Below are 24,537 nucleotides of genomic sequence, written 5' to 3' on the forward strand. Positions count from 1 at the left end.
CGTGGTCAGCTTTTCCGAAAGGGGGGCGGGGCAGGGCCTTATATGCGTCGCCGAAGTTAGAGTAACAATGATCCAAGGTTTTACCACCCCTGGTTGCGCAATCGATATGCTGATAAAATTTAGGGAGTCTTGTTTTCAGATTAGCTTTGTTAAAATCCCCAGCTACAATGAATGCAGCCTCCGGATAAATGGTTTCCAGTTTGCAAAGGGTTAAATAAAGTTCGTTCAGAGCCATCGATGTGTCTGCTTGGGGGGGGATATATACGGCTGTGATTATAATCGAAGAGAATTCTCTTGGAAGATAATGCGGTCTACATTTGATTGTGAGGAATTCTAAATCAGGTGAACAGAAGGATTTGAGTTCCTGTATGTTTCCTTCATCACACCATGTCTCGTTAGTCATGAGGCATACGCCCCCGCCACTCTTCTTACCAGAAAGATGTTTGTTTCTGTCGGGCGCGATGCGTGAAGAAACCCGTTGGCTGCACCACCCCGGATAGCGTCTTTCCAGTGAGCCATGTTTCCGTGAAGCAGAGAATGTTGCAGTCTCTGATGTCCCTCTGGAATGCTACCCTTGCTCGGATTTCATCAACTTAGTTGTCAAGAGACTGGACATTGGCAAGAAGAATGATATATGTGCAGCTGATGATGTGCAAGTAGAGATACTGGGGTAGAGGATAAATAATAATATGGGGATGAGGTAGTTGGGTGTGCTATTTACAGATTGGCTGTGCACAGGTACAGTGATCAGTAAGCTGCTCTGACAGCTGATGCTGAAAAACTTTCTTAGGGCTGCATTCCCGTTAACGGGATCGATATGACAACAGCCAGTGAAAGTGCAGGGCGCCAAATTCAAAACAACAGAAATCTCATAATTAAAATTCCTCAAACATACATGTATCTTATACCCTTTTAAAAGTAATTGTGTTGTTAATCCCACCACAGTGTCCGATTTCAGATAGGCTTTACAGCGAAAGCTGACAAATATGTAGTGAGGGCTGGCACACGAGAGCATACAGTTCGCAGTGGTGGGTAGAATATGGGGCTTTGGTTACAAAACGGATGGCACTGTGATAGACTACATCCAGTTTAGAGTTTTGGAGGCAATTTTGTAAATGACATCGCCGAAATCAAGGACCGGTGGGATAGTCAGTTTTACGAGAGTATTATTGGCAGCATGAGTGAAGGAGGCTTTGTTGCGAAATAGGAGGCCGATTCTAGATTTAATTTTGCATTGGAGATGCTTAATGTGAGTCAGGAAGGAGAGTTTACAGTCTAACCAGACACCTATGTATATTCTTAGGCCCCTTTTTTATGCTGTCTTTCAAACCTACAAACAAGCTTCCATGCCATACAACACTCCTTCCGTGGCCTCCAACTGCTTTTAAGTGCTTGTAAAACTAAATGCATGCTCTTCAACCAATTGTTGTCCACACCCGCCCGCCCGACTAGCATCACTACTCTGGACGGTTCTGACTTAGAATATGTGGACAACTACAAATACGTATTTAGTTAAGGATCGGCATCCCATAAACGGGACAGTTGTGTCAAGATGTCAAGATCGCACATTTTAGAGTAAGAACAAATGTCGGTACACAGAAGTGTCTTATATCGGCTGAAAGCTTAAATTCTTGTTAATGTAACTGCACTGTCCAATTTATGCTATTATTTGAGGAGAGCTCCTAACAACAAAACAGTTTTTTCACCGCAATAGGTTTGATAAATTCTCCTCTGAAGGTGAAATGTGTACTTACATTCTGAAATCCTGCTCTGAATTATCATCCAAAGGGTCCCAGAGATAACATGAAGTGTTGTTTTGTTAGATAAAATCCTTTTTCATATCCTAAAAAGGTCCATATAGCATGCACTATCGATTTTGTATTTCCACTCGTTCAATTTGCAAAGAAAGGAATCTGTGAAAATCTCACCCTAAACTTTTGTTTCAACGAGTGAAATCAAATTCGTACCTATTCCTCAGAGATCCTAGAAGGTAACAAGACTTCACTATTTCATTAGGGGTGTAGTATATCCTATAGGGACCATATTTGTTCAGAGAGTGACGCCTTCATGGCATGCCGTATCTTGGTCAAATAAGCACCAATTGTGGTCAAACAAAGCTAGCTAGATAGCCAATGAGCTGGGCTTTATGGGAGTAAACAGTTTTTATGTAGTAAAATGTAGCTTTTTACCTTGTACGACACCATGCCTTTTCATTTTGGACAAAAAATATAAGGATATTTAGGGTTATGAAGTTATGAAACTGGTTGTTTTGCAAATGTTGAACTTATAATATGGCTATTAATACTTGGAAAACTTAATCAAAGTCCAAGTATAAAGATTTGACGATATTCTTGCAGAAAAATGGAATATGAATGTGAATGTCTTCTAAACGATTTGCCCAAATGTACATGTGGACTTCACACTAAAAGTCTTGAGGATCAATCATACTCCAGGTTATCAATTTGAAACTTTGACACTATCGGAATTGTAACCAGGGTGATGGAAATAACAGTGACATTTCTCTTGCATTTCAAAGATGGTGGTAAAAAAAACACCAGTTCGTTTTTTCTTTGTATTTTCTTCTACCAGATCTATTGTGTTATATTATCCTACATTCATTTGACATTTACATCAACTTCAAAGTGTTTCCTTTCAAATAGTACCAAGAATATGCATATCCTTGCTTCAGGGCCTGAGCTACAGGCAGTTAGATTTGGGTATGTAATTTAGACAAAAACATTTTTTTAAAGGGGGCTATCCCTAAGTTTTTAACACAATGTCCAAAGAAGGGCCAGATGTATACAAAATGGTGTCGTCTGCGTAGAGGTGGATCAGACAATCACCAGCAGCAAGAGCGGCATCATTGATATATAGAGAGAAAATAGTTGGCCCGAGAACTGAACCCTGTGGCACCCCCATTGAACCCTGTGGCACCCCCAGCTTTCAAATCTTTGGGGATCTCAGATGATACGAAAGAGAGGAGGAACAGGCTGGTAATAGGGGTTGCAACAATTTTGGCTGATCATTTTATAAAGAGAGGTTCCAGATTGTTTCCATTGTTTGACCGCAGACCCATCAAGCACGCAGGCAATGAGGCAGTGATCGCTGAGATCCTGGTTGAAGACAGGAGAGGTGTTATTGGAGTGCAAGTTGGTCAGGATGATATCTAAGAGGGTGCCCATTGTTATGGATTTAGGGTTTAACCTGGTAGGTTCCTTAATCATTTGTGTTAGATTGGGGTATCTAGCTTAGATTGTACGATGGCTGGGGTGATAAGCATATCCCAGTTTAGGTCACCTAACATTAAGAACTCTGAAGATAGATGGGGGCAATCAATTCACATATGGTGTCCAGGGCACAGCTGGGTGCTGAAGCGGGTCTATGACAAGCTGTAACGGGTGAGAGACTTGTTTCTGGAAAGGTGGATTTTTTAAAGTAGAATCTCGAATTGTTTGGGCACAGACATGGATAGTATGACAGAACTCTGCAGGCTATCTCTGCAGCAGATTGCAACTCTGCCCCCTTTGGCAGATATATCTTGTCGGAAGATGTTATAGTTAGGGATGGAAATATCAGGATTTTTGGTGGCCTTTCTAAGCCATGATTCAGACACGGCTAGGACATCAGGGTTGGCGAAATATGTGCTAAAGCAGTGGAAGAAAACAAAACTTAGGAAAGAGGCTTCTAATGTTAACATGCATGAAACCAAGGCTTTTACAGTTACAGAAGTCAACAAACGAGAGTGCCTGGGTTATGGGAGTGGTGCTGGGGGCAGAATAGACTCAAGGCATGATGTACAGACAAGAGTATGGTAGGATGTGAGTACATTGAAGGTAAACCTAGGCATTGAGTGACGATGAGAGAGTTTTTGTTTCAAGAGGCACCAGTTAAGCCAGGTGAGGTCACCGCATGTGTGTGGTGTGGAACAAAATGGATATCTAAGGCATATTGGACAGTGCTAGGGGCTCTACAGTGAAATAAGAAATAATCACTAACCAAAACAGCAATAGACAAGGCATATTGACATATTGACACTCGGCATGTGTAGCCGAGTAATGATAGGGTCCAAAGAGTAGCACTAGATGAGTCAGGGAGTCAATTCCATAGTCACTGCTTCTCTAGGCGAGCTGGAGACACGGCGATTCAGACAGCTAGCAGGCCGGGGCTAGCAGATGGGCATCCGGCGACGTCGCAACGGAAGAGCCTGCTGAAACCACCTCGGACGGTCACGTCGGCAGACCAGTCGTGTTGGATCGGCGGGGCTCAATGTCGGCAGTAAAGGGTCCAGGCCAATTGGCAAAACAGGTATTGTAGCCCAAGAATTAGCTAGTGGACCTCTTTGGCTAGCCGGGAGATGGGCCTAGCTCGAGGCTAGCTCCAGGCTAACTGGTGTTTGCTTAGGGATAGAGGCGTTAGCCAGGAGTAGCCACTCAGATAGCAGCTAGTTAGCTGCGATGATCCGGTGTAAAGGTTCAGAGCTTGCGATAGGAAAATGTGGTAGACAAAAAGCAGTTTGAAATGCTCTGGGTTGATATCGCGCTGTGCAGACTGGCAGGAATTGATCGGGTTGAGGCTGGCTGATGTCTGAGGTAACGTTGAGGACCGCTAGCAGTGGCTAACTGACTACTAGCTAATAGCTAAACTCAGCAAAAAATAAACGTCCACTCACTGTCAACCAGGCACTATTTTCAGCACAAATATTTGTATGAACATAACAAGACTCAATAACTGAGACGTAAACTGAACAAGTTCCACAGACATGTGACAAACAGAAATTGAATAATGTGTCCCCAGAACAAAGGGGGGAGCAAAATCAAAAGTAACAGTCAGTATCTGGTGTGGCCACCAGTGCATCTCCTCCTCATGGACTGCACCAGATTTGCCAGTTCTTGCTGTGAGATGTAACCCCACTCTTCCACCAAGGCACCTGCATGTTCCCAGACATTTCTGGGGGGTTGGCCCTAGCCCTCACCCTCCAATCCAACAGGTCCCAGACGTGCTCAATGGGATTGAGATCTGGGCTCTTCACTGGCCATGGCAGAACACTGACATTCCTGTCTTGCAGGAAATCACGCACAGAACGAGTAGTATGGCTGGTGGCATTGTCATGTTGGAGGGTCATGTCAGGATGAGCCTGCAGGAAGGGTACCACATGAGGGAGGAGGATGTCTTCCCTGTAATGCACAGCATTGAAATTGCCTGCAATGACAACAAGCTCAGTCCGATGATGCTGTGACACACCGCCCCAGACCATGAAGGACCCTCCACCTCCAAATCGATCCCGCTCCAGAGTACAGTCCTCGGTGTAACGCTCATTTCTTCGACGATAAATGTGAATCCGACCATCACCCCTAGTGAGACAAAACCGAGGCTCATCAGAGAAGAGCACTTTTTGCCAGTCCTGTCTGGTCCAGCGACATTGGGTTTGTGCCCATAGGCGACGTTGTTGCCGGTGACGTCTGGTGAGGACCTGCCTTACAACAGGCCTACAGTCCAGCCTCTCTCAGCCTGTTGCGGACAGTCTGAGCACTGATGGAGGGATTGTGCGTACCTGGTGTAACTCGGGCAGTTGTTGTTGCCATCCTGTACCTGTCCCGCAGGTGGGATGTTAGGATGTACCGATCCTGTGCAGGTGTTGTTACACATGGTCTGCCACTGCGAGGACAATCAGCTGTCCGCCCTGTCTCCCTGTAGCGCTGTTTTAGGCGTCTCACAGTACGGACATTGCAATGTATCGCCCTGACCACACCTGCAGTCCTCATGCCTCTTTGCAGCATGCCTAAGGCACGTTCACGCAGATGAGCAGGGACCCTGGGCATCTTTCTTTTGGAGTTCTCAGATTCAGTAGAAAGGCCTCTTTAGTGTCCTAAATTTTCATAACTGTGACATTAATTGCCTACCGTCTGTAAGCTGTTAGTGTCTTAACGACTGTTCCACAGGTGCATGTTGATTAATTGTTTGTGGTTCATTGAAGCATGGGAAACAATGAAAATCTGTGAAGTTATTTTGATGTTAGGAATTATCTTTGAAAGACAGGGTCCTGAAAAAGGATGTTTCTTTTTTGGCTGAATTTAGTTAGCTGGCTAGCTTCTGATGGGGGTTCCGGTTCTAAAGTATTAAAATAGCAGATCCGTACCACATTGGGTGAGGCGGGTTGCAGGAGAGTATATTCAGTCCGTAGATGGAAAGTGACATTAAAATACATACATAAGAAATTAAAATATATATGAAGAAAACAATGTAAACACGAGACAGGACTGGACAAGACAAATACACACGTCTGACTGTTACCCCATCTTGGAAGTTATCAATGTAATGATGTCACAGTCAATTCATTGAGATCAACCATTATGTTACTATCAGTATAGTCCGACAAGTATATCAGTAAGTATATCAGTATAAATGTCTTCCCATAAAATAAAATCATTTTTCATATAAATGCATCTCCCTTTCAAGCAGTATAGTCCATTCTCTAACAAACCGGCCATAGTCAGCTATCAACTTAAAATTTCCAGCAAAGGGAAAAAAATCTTATTTTTTTTCTCTCTCTTTCATTAATCCATAAATCCACACAACATAATTTGGAATAATTGTCACTAATTTGTACAAGAAGGAGCGCTACATCATTTGTGGGCGGACATGTTTGTATACTTGTTTGAGACAGTGTTCTTTTACCAGAATACAATGTTTGTCTTTTCTGCCCCGTCTGCAATTACTGTACATTTAAGTTCCTTAATGTAAGGTTCCTCAAAGTACATTGCAGCTACTTGGTATAGGAGTAACGTTCAGTTGGTACACAGCAGTACATCTTGAATGTTTCCAGTGTAGCTCCTAGGTGTGTAGCTTACTCACATGGTGAACACGTCCAAGGAATCCACGGGTCCCCGGACCACCTCAAAGTAGTTCTGCAGGATGGTGACGGTCCCGGAGAGGGCCTCGTGCCCGCAGCCGCAAAACAGTGCCACCCCAGCATACAGCAGGATGGTAGCGATGAGCGATGGGTACGGGATGCCACCCAGGCATTTGATGCAGCACTCCAGGCATCCTGAGCACACACAGAGACGTGAGACAGAGAAGGTCAGACATCACTCATGAAAGATAAAAGGGAATTGTCACTATATACAGTACATCACAGCCACGGGACAACAGAAGGTTGGAGAAAAACATTTGAGAGTATTTGTTGAGAGTGCTGGACAATAATCTTGAGAGGAATCAATCAGACTAAGCTGGGGTCAGTTCAAGGCCTTTTTTTGACCACGACAACAACTAAAATGATGTTATGATAGTTGGTAACCATAGTAGTAGTTACCATAATCAATATGGTAACTGTTTTTAAACATAAATATTATGTGACTGGGTGGCACACTTCATGGGGTTTCGACACAGGAGATTCTTCACCTAAGAACAATGTGGTACAGTATGGTATCTTTATACACAGTGGTCATCCTCTACACATTGGTGGTGAACTGCAGTCTAGGTCCAGAAATTGATATACAGGTTAGTATGAGGAATGAGATGAACTCAACGGAACCCCTACTGAACCCAGCAAAGCTCTGGTGCAGTTGACCCTTTCAACCTGAGCCCTAGGTGAAGTCTGACCTCTAGAGGCATTCAGGCCTTCCACTCTGTCTGGCCACACATCCCATGGGATCAGGGGAAATAGTTAATAGAGTTCTCCGTTCCTCAATCTGTGTCTTTGTGTATGTGAATGGAATGTAAGGATATATTTGACTGGATTATTGTGTTTCATATTATTAAGCATCACACACCCATTTAAATGTTCCTGTATGTTGGTGCTTGGTGTACGTATCTGGACAGTGAGTTAATTCTATGAGTAATGGCTGCTATGCCAACATACTCTACAAATACATTTTGTACATGCATAGCTTTCTTTCAGGCTAATGCAATATGCATCAGGTTTGTCCCATTTCAATTTTATTAGTGAACCTCACTCTTTCACGGTCAGATATAAACTGATATTGAGTCAAATAGTATTTCCTCTCCTCCAAATGCACTCTGAAATATGCTCCCCAAATCAATGAACAGCGCTATTGAAATGCACAAATGTAATTTCACGCTCATATGACTGGAGAATTTCCTTCAGTGCATCTACATCACTTGATGAACTCTTCCCCATTCATCCTTATTCAATCCCCGCTCACGTTTCCCATTCAAAAAGAAAAAGTCTATAAACCAAGCCGAGTCCATTTTTATTGTAATTCTCAAAGATACCAATCAATTGCATCTCCATCATCGCAGCCAGGCAATCATTTCCTCTATCACGCCTCGTGTTGAGCTTCCCTTTCTCTGCGATGCGAACGCAATAGCCCTCTTCTTCCTCCCTCCTCCACGCTCTGCTTATGTTTCTATACAGACTGTGAATGGAATACCAAGTAGTCTAGCTAGCTACCTCCGCCACAGCCTGCTAGGTTGGGGAGGGCTGAGCATCTCAGACTGATCCTCATCCTAGGCTAGCCTATCTGCATCCTCGCAGTTGTAATCCAATGCCAGCCTGTATCGTCTTGTCGTCATGGCCGATTCACATCATTTCCTAGCTATGACATCTCTATTTAGGGGCTCTCTTCACTTTAATGACTCATGTCATGTTCGTTAAAATGGTTTTATTAGGCTTTTGCATTATTCAGGTATGTCACCCATAATTGAAGGACACATTTATTTGAGCTGGATTTTAAAAGGGTAATCTGAAATGTTGTTATGCTTTACACTAAGTTGTGTCTATTTATCATTACAAACCATTAGTATGTTACAACACATGTAAACTACACAGGTTAAAAATAGGAACCTACGGTAAACATATATATAATATATATATATATATATGTATTATATTATATTATATTATATATTATATATACTATATATATATATATATTGTAACGACCCTGGGTTTATATACAGTATATATAAATGTTTGTCTTCTTTTCATAACTTAGATATTTTTTGGCATAGCTTGGCTTCCACACTTCCATTGCAGAAACGTTGAAAGAATTCACATTAGTGTTGATGTATACGCCCTGCCATTGGAATCAATAATGAAACACCGTGGCTGCTTATGACTGGACAGAGTTAATAGGCGGTGGTGGGATTTATGGATCACTAGCCATGACAAATACTGTTATAATATCCCTGGGACCTGACAATGAAGACTAAAGCTATATGGGATAGTGTTGCCATGGAAACTGGGGCGGATATGGGTTGATCACACCAAACTCTGTCTCGAGGGATAGGGAATTCATGATTGGCAGGTAATTGAGGTTACGGTATGCTTTGTCAGTATAACGGCAATTGATGGTATCATATAATGACAAGGATCGGTAGCAAATTCGCATTAGACCAATAGGCCAATAATAAACAGTATGCCATCAATATATTGTATAAATCATTTCAACGGCCATATGTATGACCAAAAGTTAATATGGCCATATTTTCATTACTCATTCAATATTTATAGGAGAAGGAGATACCATATCTTGGCATTAACACAGATTTCCATGGCACTTTTGTCTTCTAACAAGTTTTCAATCTCAACAACTCTCCACTGTAAAACAACAGCTACTCCTCCCATCATCACAGTCTAATTTCACAGCACTACATTGATCTTGAGGTCCCTGACTCAAATCTTTGTGTGTTGATGCGATGCTCGGGAAAATGACAAACTAGTGTGAATTGACTGAAAGAGCCACTGGATGCTTTCTTCATAATTGAGCAAGGCAGCACAGTAAGAGCACAGCAGAGCGCCAGCCACTTCCATCCTTTATTCCACTGCGGTTGCATTGGTGTTACATTACCTGGGATGAGAAAGATCCCTGTTGAATGAGCTGCCACTGCGGTTCCAATTGATCGTGCTCACAGTGAAAGAGGATTAGGTGTGTTGTTGTTGGATATCAACTGGCCAAGGTCAGTTTAGGTGCACTGTAAAAACGCTTCCCTGTAAAGCTACAGCATTACAATGGCGCCAGAGTTGCCATCTTAATGCTGTAATTTTGCTTTACAGCGAAGATGCTGTATTCTATTTTACAGTACTATTTTCCTTAGTAAAAAACATATTACAGCATCCCTGCTGTAAGTGTTTTGGGTATATGTTATGAAAGGGAGCATTCACTCTCTCTAGCGATGTATTTAGCAAGAAGCCGAGGTTTGCTAGCCTACTGTAGGTACCAGTCTGTTTGTGTCATCATGACACTTCTTGCTACTCCTTGTCATGCCAAAACTGAGAGCAGCTACAGTGTTGCTTGGAGACAAGTTAAATTAACTGTTACATCTGTTTTTACAGAATGGCCAAAGGTGGATAATGGTTAACAATTACATATATTGCATTTTGTAGCCTACTTAACTCATATTTATAAATCAAATCAAATCAAATTGTATTTGTCACATGCCCCAGGTTCAACAGGTACAGTGAAATGCTTACTTACAAGCCATAACCAACAATGCAGTTGAAAAAAAATAACAATAATAAAAAATACCTAAAAATATAAAATAAAATAAGAATAAGAAATAAAAGTAAGAAATAGTTAAAGAGCAGCAGTAAAATAACAGCAGCGAGGCTAAATACAGGGGGTACCGGTACAGTCAATGTGCGGGGGCACCGGATAGTCGAGGTAATTGAGGTAATATGTACATGTAGATATAGTTATTAAAGTGACTATGCATACACAATAACAGAGCGTAGCAGCAGTGTTAAAGAGGCGGGGGGGCATAGCAAATAATCTGGGTCGCCATTTGATTAGATGTTCAGGAGCCTTATTACTTGTGGGTAGAAGCTGTTTAAAAGCCTCATGGACCTAGACTTGGCACCCCGGTATCGCTTGCCATGCAGTAGCAGAGAGAACAGTCGATGACTACGGTAGCTGGAGTCTTTGACAATTTTTAGGGCATTCTTAGGACACCGCCTTGCATAGAGGACCAGGATGGGCCGTACGCACTGGGCTGTACGCACTACCATCTGAAGTGCCTTGCGTACGGAGCCCGAGCCATTGCCATACCAGGCAGTGATGCAACCAGTGCTCTTGATGGTACAGCTACATAACATTTGGACCATGTATTTCTCTCATGTACTTACTTTTTCCTCTCTCTCTTTGAAATCCCCATTTTGGGTAACACGCGCCATAGTGTGTTTGCCCGTTATACTAAGTTGTCATCAATAGCCTATAATGTGTTTTGTCTATGTGTATCTTTTATTATCATTTTAGCTTTCTAGTAAATAAACTAAGATTGGGTCCGTGCAGATTTACGGACTATATGACATTCAGAACTAGATTGTAGAGGTAACTGGTTAATTAGAGGCTGTTGTAAAATCGATATTCTGATATTCTTTGAGTTAATTTGGGAAATAGAAACTCAATAAAAACTAGTTTTCCCATGGTGCCCCAGGTTAATGAGTTAATAATTGCTTGATTTAGTTAATCACGCAATTAGAAACGTTTAATCATTTGATGAGCAACAGTTGTCATATTAACTAATACAACGTCACGACAGGGGTGTGCTCAGTCCTCCTTTTCCTGTAGTCCACCATCAACTCCTTTGTCTTGATCACGTTGAGGGAGAGGTTGTTGTCCTTGCACCACACGGTCAGGTTTCTGACCTCCTCCCTATAGGCTGTCTCATCGTTGTCGGTGATCAGCCCTACCACTGTTGTGTCATTGACAAACTTGATGATGGTGTTGGAGTCGTGCCTGGCCGTGCAGTCATGAGTGAACCGGGAGTACAGGAGGGGACTGAGCACACATCCCTGACGGGCCCCCGTGTTGAGGATCAGCATGGCAGATGTGTTGTTATCTACCCTTACCACCTGGGTGCGGCCTGTCAGGAAGTCCAGGATCCAGTTGCAGAGGGAGGTGTTTAGTCCCAGAGTCCATAGCTTAGTGATGAGCTTTGAGGGCACCTGGTGTTGAACGCTGAGCTGTAGTCAATGAATAACATTCTCACATGGGTATTCCTTTTGCCCAGGTGGGAAAGGGCAGTGTGGACTGCAATAGAGATTGCATCATCTGTGGATCTGTTAGGGAAGTATACAAATTGGAGTGGATCTAGGGTTGCTGGGATAATGATGTTGATGTGAGCCATGACCAGCCTGGAATCCTGGCGAAACTGCCATGTCATATTACAACAACAAAAAAGTTAATGCCAACAACAAAAACTTTTTTTGTCCCTCTGACATCAATGCATGCGGATAGAACAGCATTATATGTAGGGGAGAGTGGTGGAAAGAAAACAAAAAGGGTTTCTAGGAAACCATACACAAAATATTTAGGAAGAGGTGAAGGAAGAAACCACATGGAGAATGTTAGGTAAAAAAAAAACAAGATTTTCACAGTCAAATTAATTTGTGTTAAAGGTTTCATGATGCTTGTATCTAAACCAAAGAAGATACTTTAAAGATTGTTCTTTACATCAGTTGGGGTCTCATTGATCTTCGATATGAGGTCCAAACCTAGCATGAAAGTGCATCCTTGTGTGGGATAATATAATAAAAATGTTTGCCTTGGGGTAAGTTGAGCCAATGGTTGAGACAATGGAAAGTTGAGACAAAAAGTTTTCTTCCCAGGCATAATGCAAGGCGTCGCTAGGATAGGAGGTAACAACAGGCCTGGCCTATGTTAAAAGTGTTCAAAAAAGAATTTAATGTTTGTTAGGCGTTAAGCCTGTGTTAAAAGATGCTTAAAGAGCGACTGCCCCTAAAAAAACAACTAATCCCATTGAAAATGGCCTATGTGGCATCGATATGAGTCAAAAACATTTATTCTAGCGTCAAAATTTACTACAAAGTGTAAATAGGATAATTTTGGTCATAAAGTCAGTCCCGTCTAAAACAAAGTTTGGAACAGTGCGCCCAAATGAGTAATTGAAGGTTGGGTTTGGATTATAATTATCTCAACAAATCATGCCCCTTTTTGCCAAGCTCCACAAAGGGGCATGTCCACGTCCACTTTGCTTCCCCGTTGACTGGGGATCTGTTGTTTCATCACCCCCAACCAACGCGTATAAAGGACCACTGCCGTTTGAGACTGAAAAGGCCTATATGGATTGAACATGCAATGCATGCTTCCAGCAGGATGAACAGCCAACAACTATGGTTGGAGCCTGTCATGATGCGGAATAGGTGGTTGGAGTTTGTTGGTCCCCAGTGGTGGTGAGTATACCAGCAGCTAGACCATAGATTGCTGGTTATGTATTTGGTCATTTTATACACCTGTCAGCAACGGGTGTAGCTGAAATAGCCAAATTCACTAATTTGTCCACATACTTTTGTATATATAGTGTATTTTTTTTACAAATTCTGCCAGTAACAGCAATGGCAACATTGACATTTAAAATAAATTTGACCACATCATATGGAAAAGTTGTTTCCTACTAATTATTTGCCTACTTTAGCAATGTCATCATATTTCCATGCCACTGTAACTTAGTGAAATTTAGACTAAACAGTCACCAGCATCCGAGGTGCAACCCATGTCTATGGCACAAATAAATATTGGATGCAGCTATGGTGGTACTAGCTTACTCATGTCTGACTACTATTCAACAGTGTACTAACTAGCAGCAACAAAACACAAACCAACCCAGGGCCATAGCAAAACATGTCACAGTTGGTTGCATACTGTAACGTATTCACTGGCCTGAATCTAATTCAATCTGGAGCCAGTCAGTCTACATCTGGCATTATGGTCAGATTTGCCATATGGAGGGTGAGGGAGAGCATTGTATCCGTCTCTGTGTGTGGAGAAGTAGTGGTCTAGAGTTTTTTTTCTTGGCTTGCACATGTGACATGCTGGTAGAAATGAGGTAAAATGGATTTAAGTTTGCCTGCATTAAAGTCCACGGCCACAAGGAGCGCCACTTCTGGATGAGCATTTTCTTGTTTGCTTATGGCCGTATTCAGCTCGTTGAGTGTGGTCTTCGTGCCAGCATCGGTCTGTGGTGGTAAATAGATGGCTACAATTAATATAGATGAGAACTCTTTTGGTTGATAGTGTGCACGTTGGCCAATAATATGGAGGGTGGTGGTGGTTTACCTACTCGTTGGCAAATTCTTACAAGGCACTCCCCCTTTTTCTCCTTCTTTTCTTCACACAGGTGACTGGGATTTGGACCTTGTCTTGACATAGCAGTATATCCTTCGCATCTGAATCATTTAAGAAAAAATCTTTGTCCAGTTTCAGGTGAGTAATGTTCTGTTCTGATGTCCAGAATATCTTTTCGGTCATAAGGGACAGTAGCAGCAACATTATGTACCAAATTAATTACAAACAATGGGAAAAAAACTAACAAAATAGCACAGTTGGTTTGGATCCCATAAAAAATATGGGACACCACACAGGACGGTATGACCACTCTGACATGTTTCCAAGGTAGCCCTTTTACCACAAGATAAAATGCCGATAGCTATTGAATCGGCTGGGAATTACAATGAAAGATGAAATGTGGACATTGTTATATTGGCAGAACACTACTTCTATGGTATTATGTAAGGGTTGTTTATTCTACATGGATCTGTTACTACATTTGACAGTTATCAAAACACTTAGATTAGAATATCTACATAAATTCAGCAATTGCATTCTTCTCATATTACACTATAGGCTACTGACCTATTCAAAGCTTCCTTTGGCATCTCACCATACATCTGCCTGAAGTTATTGAACTAAACTTGCAGGAGGTTTGTTTGTTCTGCAGGCAAGGTTCTGACAGATGGGTGTGTCTTGGTGATGGAAAGGACACACCCAAGAAACACCCACATCAAACCACACCCCCAAGCCAAACAGCTGTATAATGATGTATAATTACTAAGGTGTTGCCAGCTGTGGGTATGTGGGCAGGATTAAAATGAACCCAACCCAACCCAAGGAACACTGTTACGGTACCTTTCATTCCGTGACATACAGTACCAGTCAAAAGTTTGGACACACCTACTTATTCAAGGGTTTTTCTTTAATTTTACAATTTTACACATTTAGACTAATAGTGAAGACATCAAAACTTTGAAATAACACATCTGGAATCACGTAGTAACCAATCACGTAGTTAAACAAATCATAAAATATTTTATAGAAGCCATCCTATGCCTTGATGACAGCTTTGCACACTCTTGGCATTCTCTCAACCAGCTTCACCTGGAATGCTTTTCCAACAGTCTTGAAGGAGTTCCCACAAATGCTGAGCACTTGTTGGTGGCTGCTTTTCCTTTACTCTGCAGTCCAACTCATCCCAAAAGATCTCAATTGGGTTAAGGTCGGGTGATCTTTGAGGCCAAGTCATCTGATGCAGCACTACATCACTCTCCTCCTTGGAAAAATAGCCCTTACACAACCTGGAGGTGTGTTGGGTCATTGTCCTGTTGAAAAACAAATGATAGTCCCACTGAGCACAAACCAGGTGGGATGGTGTATCGCTGCAAAATGCTGTGGTAGCCATGCTGGTTAAGTGTGCCTTGAATTCTAAATAAATCACTGACAGTGTCACCAGCAAAGCACCCCCACACCATCACACCTCCTCCTCCATGATTCATGGTGGGAACCACACATGCAGAGATCATTAGTTCACCTACTCTGCATCTCACAAAGACACAGCGGTTGGAACCAAACATCTCAAATTTTGACAGATCAAAGGACAGATTTCCACCGGTCTAATGTCCTTTACTCATTTTTCTTGGCCCAAGCAAGTCTCATTTTCTTATTGTTGTCCTTTAGTAGTGGTTTCTTTGAAGCAATTCGACTATGAAGTCCTGATTCACACTTTCTCCTCTAAACAGATGATGTTGAGATGTGTCTGTTACTTGAATTCTGTGAAGCATTTATTTGGGCTGCAGGTTCTGAGGCTGGTAACTAATGAACTTATCCTCTGCAGTAGTGGTAACTCTGTGTCTTCCTTTCCTGTGGCGGTCCTCATGAGAGCCAGTTTCATCATTGCACTTGATGGTTTATGCGACTGCACTTGAAGAAACTTTCAAAATTCTTGAAATTTTCCGCATTGACTGACCTTCATGTCTTAAAGTGATGATTGACTGTAATTTCTCTTTGCTTATTTGAGCTGTTCTTGCCATAATATGGACTTGGTCTTTTACCAAATAGGGCTGTATTCTATATATCCCCCCTACCGTGCTTCTACACCTGCATTGCTTGCTGTTTGGGGTTTTAGGCTGGGTTTCTGTACAGCACTTTGAGGTATCAGCTGATGTACGAAGGGCTATATAAATAAATTTGATTTGATTTGATTACCTTGTCACAACACAACTGATTGGCTCAAATGCATTAAGAAGGAAATAATTTCCACAAATTAACTTTTAACAAGGCACACATGTTAATTGAAATGCATTCCAGGTGACTACCTCATGAAGCTGGTTGAGAGAATACCAAGAGTGTGCAAAACTGTCATCAAGGCAAAGGGTGGCTACTTTGAAGAATCTGAAATATACAATACATTTAGTTTTGTATAACACTTTTTTGGTTACTACATGATTCAATGTGTGTTATTTCATTGTTTTGAGGTCTTCACTATTATTCTACCATGTGGAAAATAGTAAAAAATAAAGAAAAACCCTTAAATGAGTAGGTGTGTCCAAACTTTTGACTGGTACTGTATGTATATTTTGTCTAACTTCTCGCATATCTCAGTTTTGGAAGAGACTGACTTTATAACCAAAATTATCCTATTTACTCTTTGTAGTACATTTTCACTCTAGAATAAATGTTCCTGACTCATATCGATGACACAAAGGCCATTTTCAAAATGAGAAGTTTCTTTTTAGGGGCTATCGCTCTTTAAAGGGATCGTGGGAGAGTCTGGTATACTTCCAGTCATTGTGCTTATGCTAGTTAGCATTGGCTCGCAAAACTACCAACAACTTTCTTCAAACTGCACGTAGAGACATAAAAGATGTTATCCATGAGTTCATCTGACTCATCTGCTTAATTGTCAGAATCTTGCACTATCCCTTTAAATGATGATCATACTATGCTCTTGAACTTTATTGTATGAAACCTTTAAATTAGGACACCATTACATATACAATGAATTTACTACAGTACATAAAAACATGGCTACATGTGGAGAAGCTTTAAGCTATAAATAAATGCTGAATCAAGAGACAGGCTCCACCTTCAATTGACCCTTCACTATGCATTGTCCCAGAATTTGGAGCAACCAATCACAACGTTCTGGTGGATAGCAACTGGCATCAAGTCCGACTCTCGATCAAGCTGTTTGAAGCCAATGAGGGCAATGGCAAAAACTAAGAGTTTATCAAATAATAAATGGTTTAAATTGGCTAAATAACTGAACAATTCACCAAGAGTACTTGCAACTGTGATTCCTGAAATGCAAGGCCTGTTGGAGTATTTGGTTATCTGAAATTGCTTGGTTGCTGGTTAGCTAGATCTGAGTCTCATTGACCACCATTGAAAGCGTTTCTAATGCTAGAACGCTAGATAGTTAGTTAATATGATTTGTTTACTCCAATTGTATGTTAGCTAGCTAAGTTAGCTTAGCACAAAAATAAACGTCCTCTCACTGTCAACTGCGTTTATTTTCAGCAAACTTTTTAACATGTGTAAATATTTGTATGAACATAACAAGTTTCAAAAACTGAGACATAAACTGAACAAGTTCCACAGATACAGTATGTGACTAACAGAAATGGAATAATGAGTCCCTGAACAAAGGGGGGGGGGGGTCAAAATCAAACGTAACAGTCAGTATCTGGTGTGGCCACCAGCTGCATTGAGTACTGCAGTACATCTCCTCCTCATGGACTGCACCAGATTTGCCAGTTCTTGCTGTGAGATGTTACCCCACTCTTCCACCAAGGCACCTGCATGTTCCCAGACATTTCTGGGGGGTTGGCCCTAGCCCTCACCCTCCAATCCAACAGGTCCCAGACGTGCTCAATGGGATTGAGATCTGGGCTCTTCACTGGCCATGGCAGAACACTGACATTCCTGTCTTGCAGGAAATCACGCACAGAACGAGTAGTATGGCTGGTGGCATTGTCATGTTGGAGGGTCATGTCAGGATGAGCCTGCAGGAAGGGTACCACATGAGGGAGGAGGATGTCTTCCCTGTAATGCACAGCATTGAAATAGCCTGCAATGACAACAAGCTCAGTCCGATGATGCTGTGACACACCGCCCCAGACCATGAAGGACCCTCCACCTCCAAATCGGTCCCGCTCCAGAGTACAGACCTCGGTGTAACGCTCATTCCTTTGACGATAAATGTGAATCCGACCATCACCCCTAGTGAGACAAAACTGAGACTCATCAGAGAAGAGCACTTTTTGCCAGTCCTGTCTGGTCCAGCGACATTGGGTTTGTGCCCATAGGCGACGTTGTTGCCGGTGACGTCTGGTGAGGACCTGCCTTACAACAGGCCTACAGTCCAGCCTCTCTCAGCCTGTTGCAGACAGTCTGAGCACTGATGGAGGGATTGTGTGTTCCTGGTGTAACTAGGGCAGTTGTTGTTGCCATCCTGTACCTGTCCCGCAGGTGTGATGTTCGGATGTACCGATCCTGTGCAGGTGTTGTTACACGTGGTCTGCCACTGTGAGGACGATCAGCTGTCCGTCCTGTTTCCCTTTAGCGCTGTCTTAGGAGTCTCACAATATGAACATTGCAATGTATTGCCCTGACCACATCTGCAGTCCTCATGCCTCCTTGCAGCACGCCTTGGCACGTTCACACAGATGAACAGGGACCCTGGGCATCTTTCTTTTGGTGTTTTTCAGATTCAGTGGAAAGGCCATTTTAGTGTCCTAATTTTTCATAACTGTGACCTTAATTGCCTACCGTCTGTAAGCTGTTAGTGTCTTAACAACCCTTCCACAGGTGCATGTTCATTCTTTGTTCATGGTTCATTGAACAAGCATGGGAAACAGTGTGTAAACCCTTTACAATGAAGATCTATGAAGTTATTTGGATTTTTACGAATTATCCTTGAAAGACAATGTCCTGAAAAAGGGACGATTCCTGTTTAGCTGAGTTTATATTATGAATACAATTTTCATCTGCTGTCGACATCAGGATATGATTTGAGAGCAAGTTAACTCCAAAAGTGGTAGATTTGACTTTATGCAGTCCACCACAACATACCCAAGAATCTTCTGATTAGCAAGGGGTAGTCCGTGTTTAATTTCACTGTGTAATACAACCACATTTTGAGATCATTGAAGCGGTTTTAGTAGTTTGAATGAGGAATTGGGTTTCAGAGGGAAATGTTGTCTGACGCTGCAACAGTAACCAAGGGGGGTGGGCTTAGAGAAGGATCAATTGTCTCCCGCACAAAAAGCCCCTCTTCAAAAGTTTAAGCCAGTAATTTGGTCGTGACCCGTCTCTCCAGTCCAATCAACAGCAGGCGTCTCTCTCTAATACAAAGAGAAAGGACACCCCCCTCCCATGCCCCCTCCCCATCCCCACCTCTCTCCCATCTGTCTGCATCATGTCCGACAGGCAAAAGGGGAACACAGACACACACACAAATGCACATAGGCACACAAACGTGCACGCATGCACAAACCCTCAACCACCCATGACTCATATAAATGGTTGAGGTTGCCATCATATAATGGTCACCTCTCATAAAACATTGATGATGCAAAGTTTGATGATGAAGAGGTGAGGAGGGGGGGGCAGAGGGAGATCTTGAGAGAGAAGGAAAGAGAATACATAAGAGAAAGCAAATGAGTGTGGTTGTAGTGGCTTGTGGTGTACATAAGGTACATTGGCGCATTTATTGTTCACTAGATCTGGAAGCCTGGAGACTTACACTAAGCAGTGGGGGGTATGGTTGGATGTTTTAGTCTGTGAATGTCGGAAGAGTACGTGACTCGATGCTCGCTTTCCCGATACCGTTAGTTCGGCCTCTTCCCCTGCCTGGAGCATGCAGGTTTTCAGAGCTCTCCGAGTCCCTTATTACTCTGCGCATGTTTAATCAACCAGTATGGTTGCCATGTCAACCACTGTGGAAAATCTGAGAATAGACAAGGGTACTTCAGAGCTGTGACCCAGTTACTGTGTGTCAACAAATTCACTAGGACAATGGTGAATGAGACTCATTACACAGATAACCCTCTGGGGTGAAGTACAGTGCAGGCCCAGGTCAGATCTGAAAGCCCAGGCATTGGTTTTGAAAGGGACTGAATTAATCAAGCCCCCCAAATGCTGTACATGCTTCTGTAATGTTTGGTGAAATATTTAACCATGCGAGCAGGTTTCGTGCAGTTGTCTCCAATGTGTGATTTTAAGTTCAGTCCCAAATGATTATATTTACCATTAAAATTAAGTTTTTAGATGCACAATTCATATTTATATTAATATGATCACATCATATAAAGTCATATAACTTTCGATAAAAGATAAGACATTCCCGACCGAAAAGTTATTAAAATATGTTGTCGTGTTTTTTGAGCACCTGCTGGACATTATTGTGAGAACAATGAGAAATCACTCAGACGTTGGCCAGTAGGGGAGAGGGGTGTAAGTTGAGCCGAAGTGGTCAGTTGAGCCACCCTTTATAGGAAACAATATACAAAATATATAATTTGGCAAAATATTAATGAAGAGGTAATCATTTCATGGAGTCTGTGAAGAAATAAACCACATGGAAAAGTGGTAAGCAAGTTAGGTTTGAAAAACTGATTTTCACCAAGTCAAATACATTTATTGGGTTAGGGGTTTGATGAAGCTTGTATCTAAACCAAAGTAGCTAATTTAAAGATCTCTATAAGCTTCAATATGAGGTCCTAAACCAGACATGAAAGTGCATTCTTGTCACTGTGGGCTAATAGTCTAAATGTTTGCCTTGGGGTAAGTGGCATATGTTAAAAGTGTAAACAAAAAGTACAAAGTGTTTGTTAGGTGAATGCAAGATGGCGTAGCAGTCAGATGTCTTTGTCCTGTCGCGTCCCTTGTATATATCGTTTTACATATTTGTCTTCGCATATCTATTAAAATATTTTGCTAAACCTCAACTTCTAAATACTCTCCTGCAACCCGCCTCACCCAATGTGGCGTGGATTTGCTTTTTTTTCTAAAGTATTTATACTTTATATTTATATAGTATTTATAGCCCCCACCATTTCTCCTTTACCCAAATCCAGATAGCTGATGTTCTGAAAGAGCTGCAAAATCTGGACCCCTACAAATCAGCCGGGCTAGACAATCTGGACCCTCTCTTTCTAAAATGATCTGCCAAAATTGTTGCAACCCCTATTACTAGCCTGTTCAACCTATTTTTCGTATCGTCTGAGATTCCCAAAGATTGGAAAGCTGCAGCGGTCATCCCCCTCTTCAAAGGGGGTGACACTCTAGACCCAAATTGATACAGACTTACATATATCCTATCCTGTCTTTCTAAGGTCTTCGAAAGCCAAGTTAACAAACAGATTACTGACCATTTCGAATCCCACCATACCTTCTCCGCTATGCAATCTGGGTTCAGAGCTGTTCATGGGGGCACTTCAGCCACGCTCAAGGTTCTAAACGACATCATAACCGCCATCGATGAGAGACATTACTGTGCAGCCGTATTCATCAACCTGGCCAAGGCTTTCGACTCTGTCAAACACAACATTCTTATTGGCAGACTCGACAGCCTTGGTTTCTCAAATGATTGCCTCGCCTGGTTCACCAACTACTTCTATAATAGAGTTCAGTGTGTCAAATCGGAGGGCCTGTTGTCCGGACCTCTGACATTCTCTATGGGTGTGCCACAGGGTTCAATTCTCGGGCCGACTCTCTTTTCTCTATACATCAATGATGTTGCTCTTGCTGCTGGTGATTCTCTGATCCACCTCTATGCAAACGACACCATTCTGTATACTTCTGGCCCCTCTTTGGACACTGTGTTAACTAACCTCCAGACGAGCTTCAATGCCAAACAACTCTCCTTCCGTGGCCTCCAACTGCGCTTAAACGCAAGCAAAACTAAATGCATGCTATTCAATCGATCACTGCCCGCACCTGCTCGCCCGTCCAGCATCACTACTCTGGACGGCTCTGACTTAGAATACGTGGACAATTACAAATACTTAGGTGTCTGGTTAGACTGTAAACTCTCCTTCCAGACTCACATTAAGCATCTCCAATCCAAAATTAAATATAGAATTGGCTTCCTATATCGCAACAAAGCATCCTTCACTCATGCTGCCAAACATACCCTCGTAAAACTGACCATCCTACCGATCCTCGACTTCGGTGATGTCATCTATAAAATAGCCTCCAACACTGGATAGTCTTCAACAAACTGGATGCAGTCTATCACAGTGCCATCCGTTTTGTCACCAAAGCCCCATACACTCCCCACCATTGCGACATGTATGCTCTCGTTGGTTGGCCCTCGCTTCATACTCGTCGCCAAACCCACTGGCTACAGGTTATCTACAAGTCTCTGCTCGGTAAAGCCCCGCCTAATCTCAGCTCACTGGTCACCATAGCAGCACCCACTCGTAGCACGCGCTCCAGCAGGTACATCTCACTGGTCACCCCTGAAGCCAATTCCTCCTTTGGTCGTATTTCCTTCCAGTTCTCTGCTGCCCATGACTGGAACGAATTGCAAAAATCTCCGACGCTGGAGACTCACATCTCCCTCACTAGCTTTAAGCACCAGCTGTCATTGCAGCTCACAGATCACTGCACCTGTACATAGCCCATCTGTAAACAGCCCATCTATCTACCTACCTCATCCCCATACTGGTATTTATTTATTTATTTGTTTATTTTGCTCCTTTGCATCCCAGTATCTCTACTTGCACATTCATCTTCTGCCGATCTACCATTCCAGTGTTTAATTGCTATATTGTAAGTACTTCGCCACCATGGCCTATTTATTTCCATTTGCACTCACTCTATATAGACTTTTTGTTTCCTTTTGTTCTACTGTATTATTGTCTGTATGTTTTGTTTATTCCATGTGTAACTCTGTGTTGTTGTACGTGTCAAATTGCTACGCTTTATCTTGGCCAGGTCGCAGTTGCAAATGAGAACTTGTTCTCAACTAGCCTACCTGGTTAAATAAAGGTGAAGAAAAAAAAAGTGTTAAACATGTGTTGAAAAATTTTAAATGATTAAAATGATTGAAAGACAAAAAGTGATTGTGATTGTGTCGAATTGCACAACACCCTGAAATTCACGCCCTGACCATAGTTATCTTTGTTTTCGTTATTCTTTTGGTTAGGTCAGGGTGTGACGAGGGTGGTATGTGTGTTTTGTCCTGTCTAGGTTTTTTTGTATATCTATGGGGTTTTGGTATGTCTAAGTAAATGTAGATCCATGGTGGCCTGAATTGCTTCCCAATCAGAGGCAGCTGTTTATCGTTGTCTCTGATTGGGGATCCTATTTAGGTTGCCATTTTTCATGTTGGTTTTTGTGGGTTATTGTCTATGTGTAGTTGCTTGTTAGCACTCATTATTATTAGCGTCAAGTTTGTTTAGTGGTCTTTGTAAATAAAGAAGAATGTATTCAAATCACCCTGCGCCTTGGTCTCATTGTTATGACGAACGTGCAAATTAAATATATAGGACCAGTCAAAAGATTGGTCAAACCTATTCATTCAAGGGTTTTTCTTTATTTCTCCAATTTTTACATTATAGAATAATAGTGAAGGCATCAAAACTATGAAATAATACACATTGAATCATGTACTAACCAAAAAATTGTTAAACACATCAAAATATATTTTATATTTAAGATTCTTCAAAGTAGCCACCTTTTGCCTTGATGACAGCTTTGCACACTCTTGGCATTCTCTCAACCTGCTTCATGAGGTAGTCACCTGGAATGCATTTCAATTAACAGTTGTGCCTTGTTAAAAGGTCATTTGTGGAAATTATTTAATTCTTAATGCGTTTGAGCCAATCAGTTGTGTTGTGACAAGGTAGGGGTTGTATACAGAAGACAGACCTATTTGGTAAAACACCAAATAAGTCCATATTATGGCAAGAACATCTCAAATAACCAAAGAGAAATTACCATCCATCATTACTTTAAGACACAAAGGTCAGTCAAGTGCAGCTGCAAAACTATCAAGTGCTATGATGAAACTGTCTCTCCAGAGGATGGCAACAGGAATGCATGACCCAGAGTACCTCTGCTGCAGAGGATAAGTTCATTAGAGTTACCAGCCTCAGAAATTGCAGCCCAAATAAATGCTTCACAGAGGTCAAGTAACAGACACCTCTCAACATCAACTGTTCAGAGGAGACTGCGTGAATCAAGCCTCCATGGTCGAATTGCAGCAAAGAAACCACTACTAAAAGACACCAATAAGAAAAAGAGACTTGTTTGGGCTAAGAAAAACAAGCAAATGACATTAGACTATGGAAATATGTCCTTTGGTGTGATATGTCCAAATGTGAGATTTTTGGTTCTAACCGCCGTGTCTTTGTGAGATCCAGAGTAGCATTCTGCAGCGATACGCCATCCCATCTGGTTTGCGCTTAGTAGGACTATCATTTGTTTTTCAACAGGACAATGACCCAAAATACCTCCAGGCTGTATAAGAGATATTTGACCAAGAAGGAGGGTG

The 24,537-nt window shown here is 42.1% G+C and overlaps 1 protein-coding gene across 1 annotated transcript in view; it reads right to left on the bottom strand.

Moving 5' to 3' along the window:
- The window catches only part of LOC115129547 (neuronal membrane glycoprotein M6-a-like), a 36,307-nt gene that overhangs the window by 6,293 nt on the left and 5,477 nt on the right, over positions 1-24,537 (bottom strand). The window contains exon 2 of the mRNA XM_029659998.2: positions 6,853-7,045. Within this exon, the coding sequence (XP_029515858.1) occupies positions 6,853-7,045 (193 nt within the window). The remainder of the gene's footprint in view (positions 1-6,852; positions 7,046-24,537) is intronic.

The sequence above is a fragment of the Oncorhynchus nerka genome, linkage group LG5 (assembly GCF_034236695.1).
Source record: "Oncorhynchus nerka isolate Pitt River linkage group LG5, Oner_Uvic_2.0, whole genome shotgun sequence".
Taxonomy (NCBI): domain Eukaryota; kingdom Metazoa; phylum Chordata; class Actinopteri; order Salmoniformes; family Salmonidae; genus Oncorhynchus; species Oncorhynchus nerka.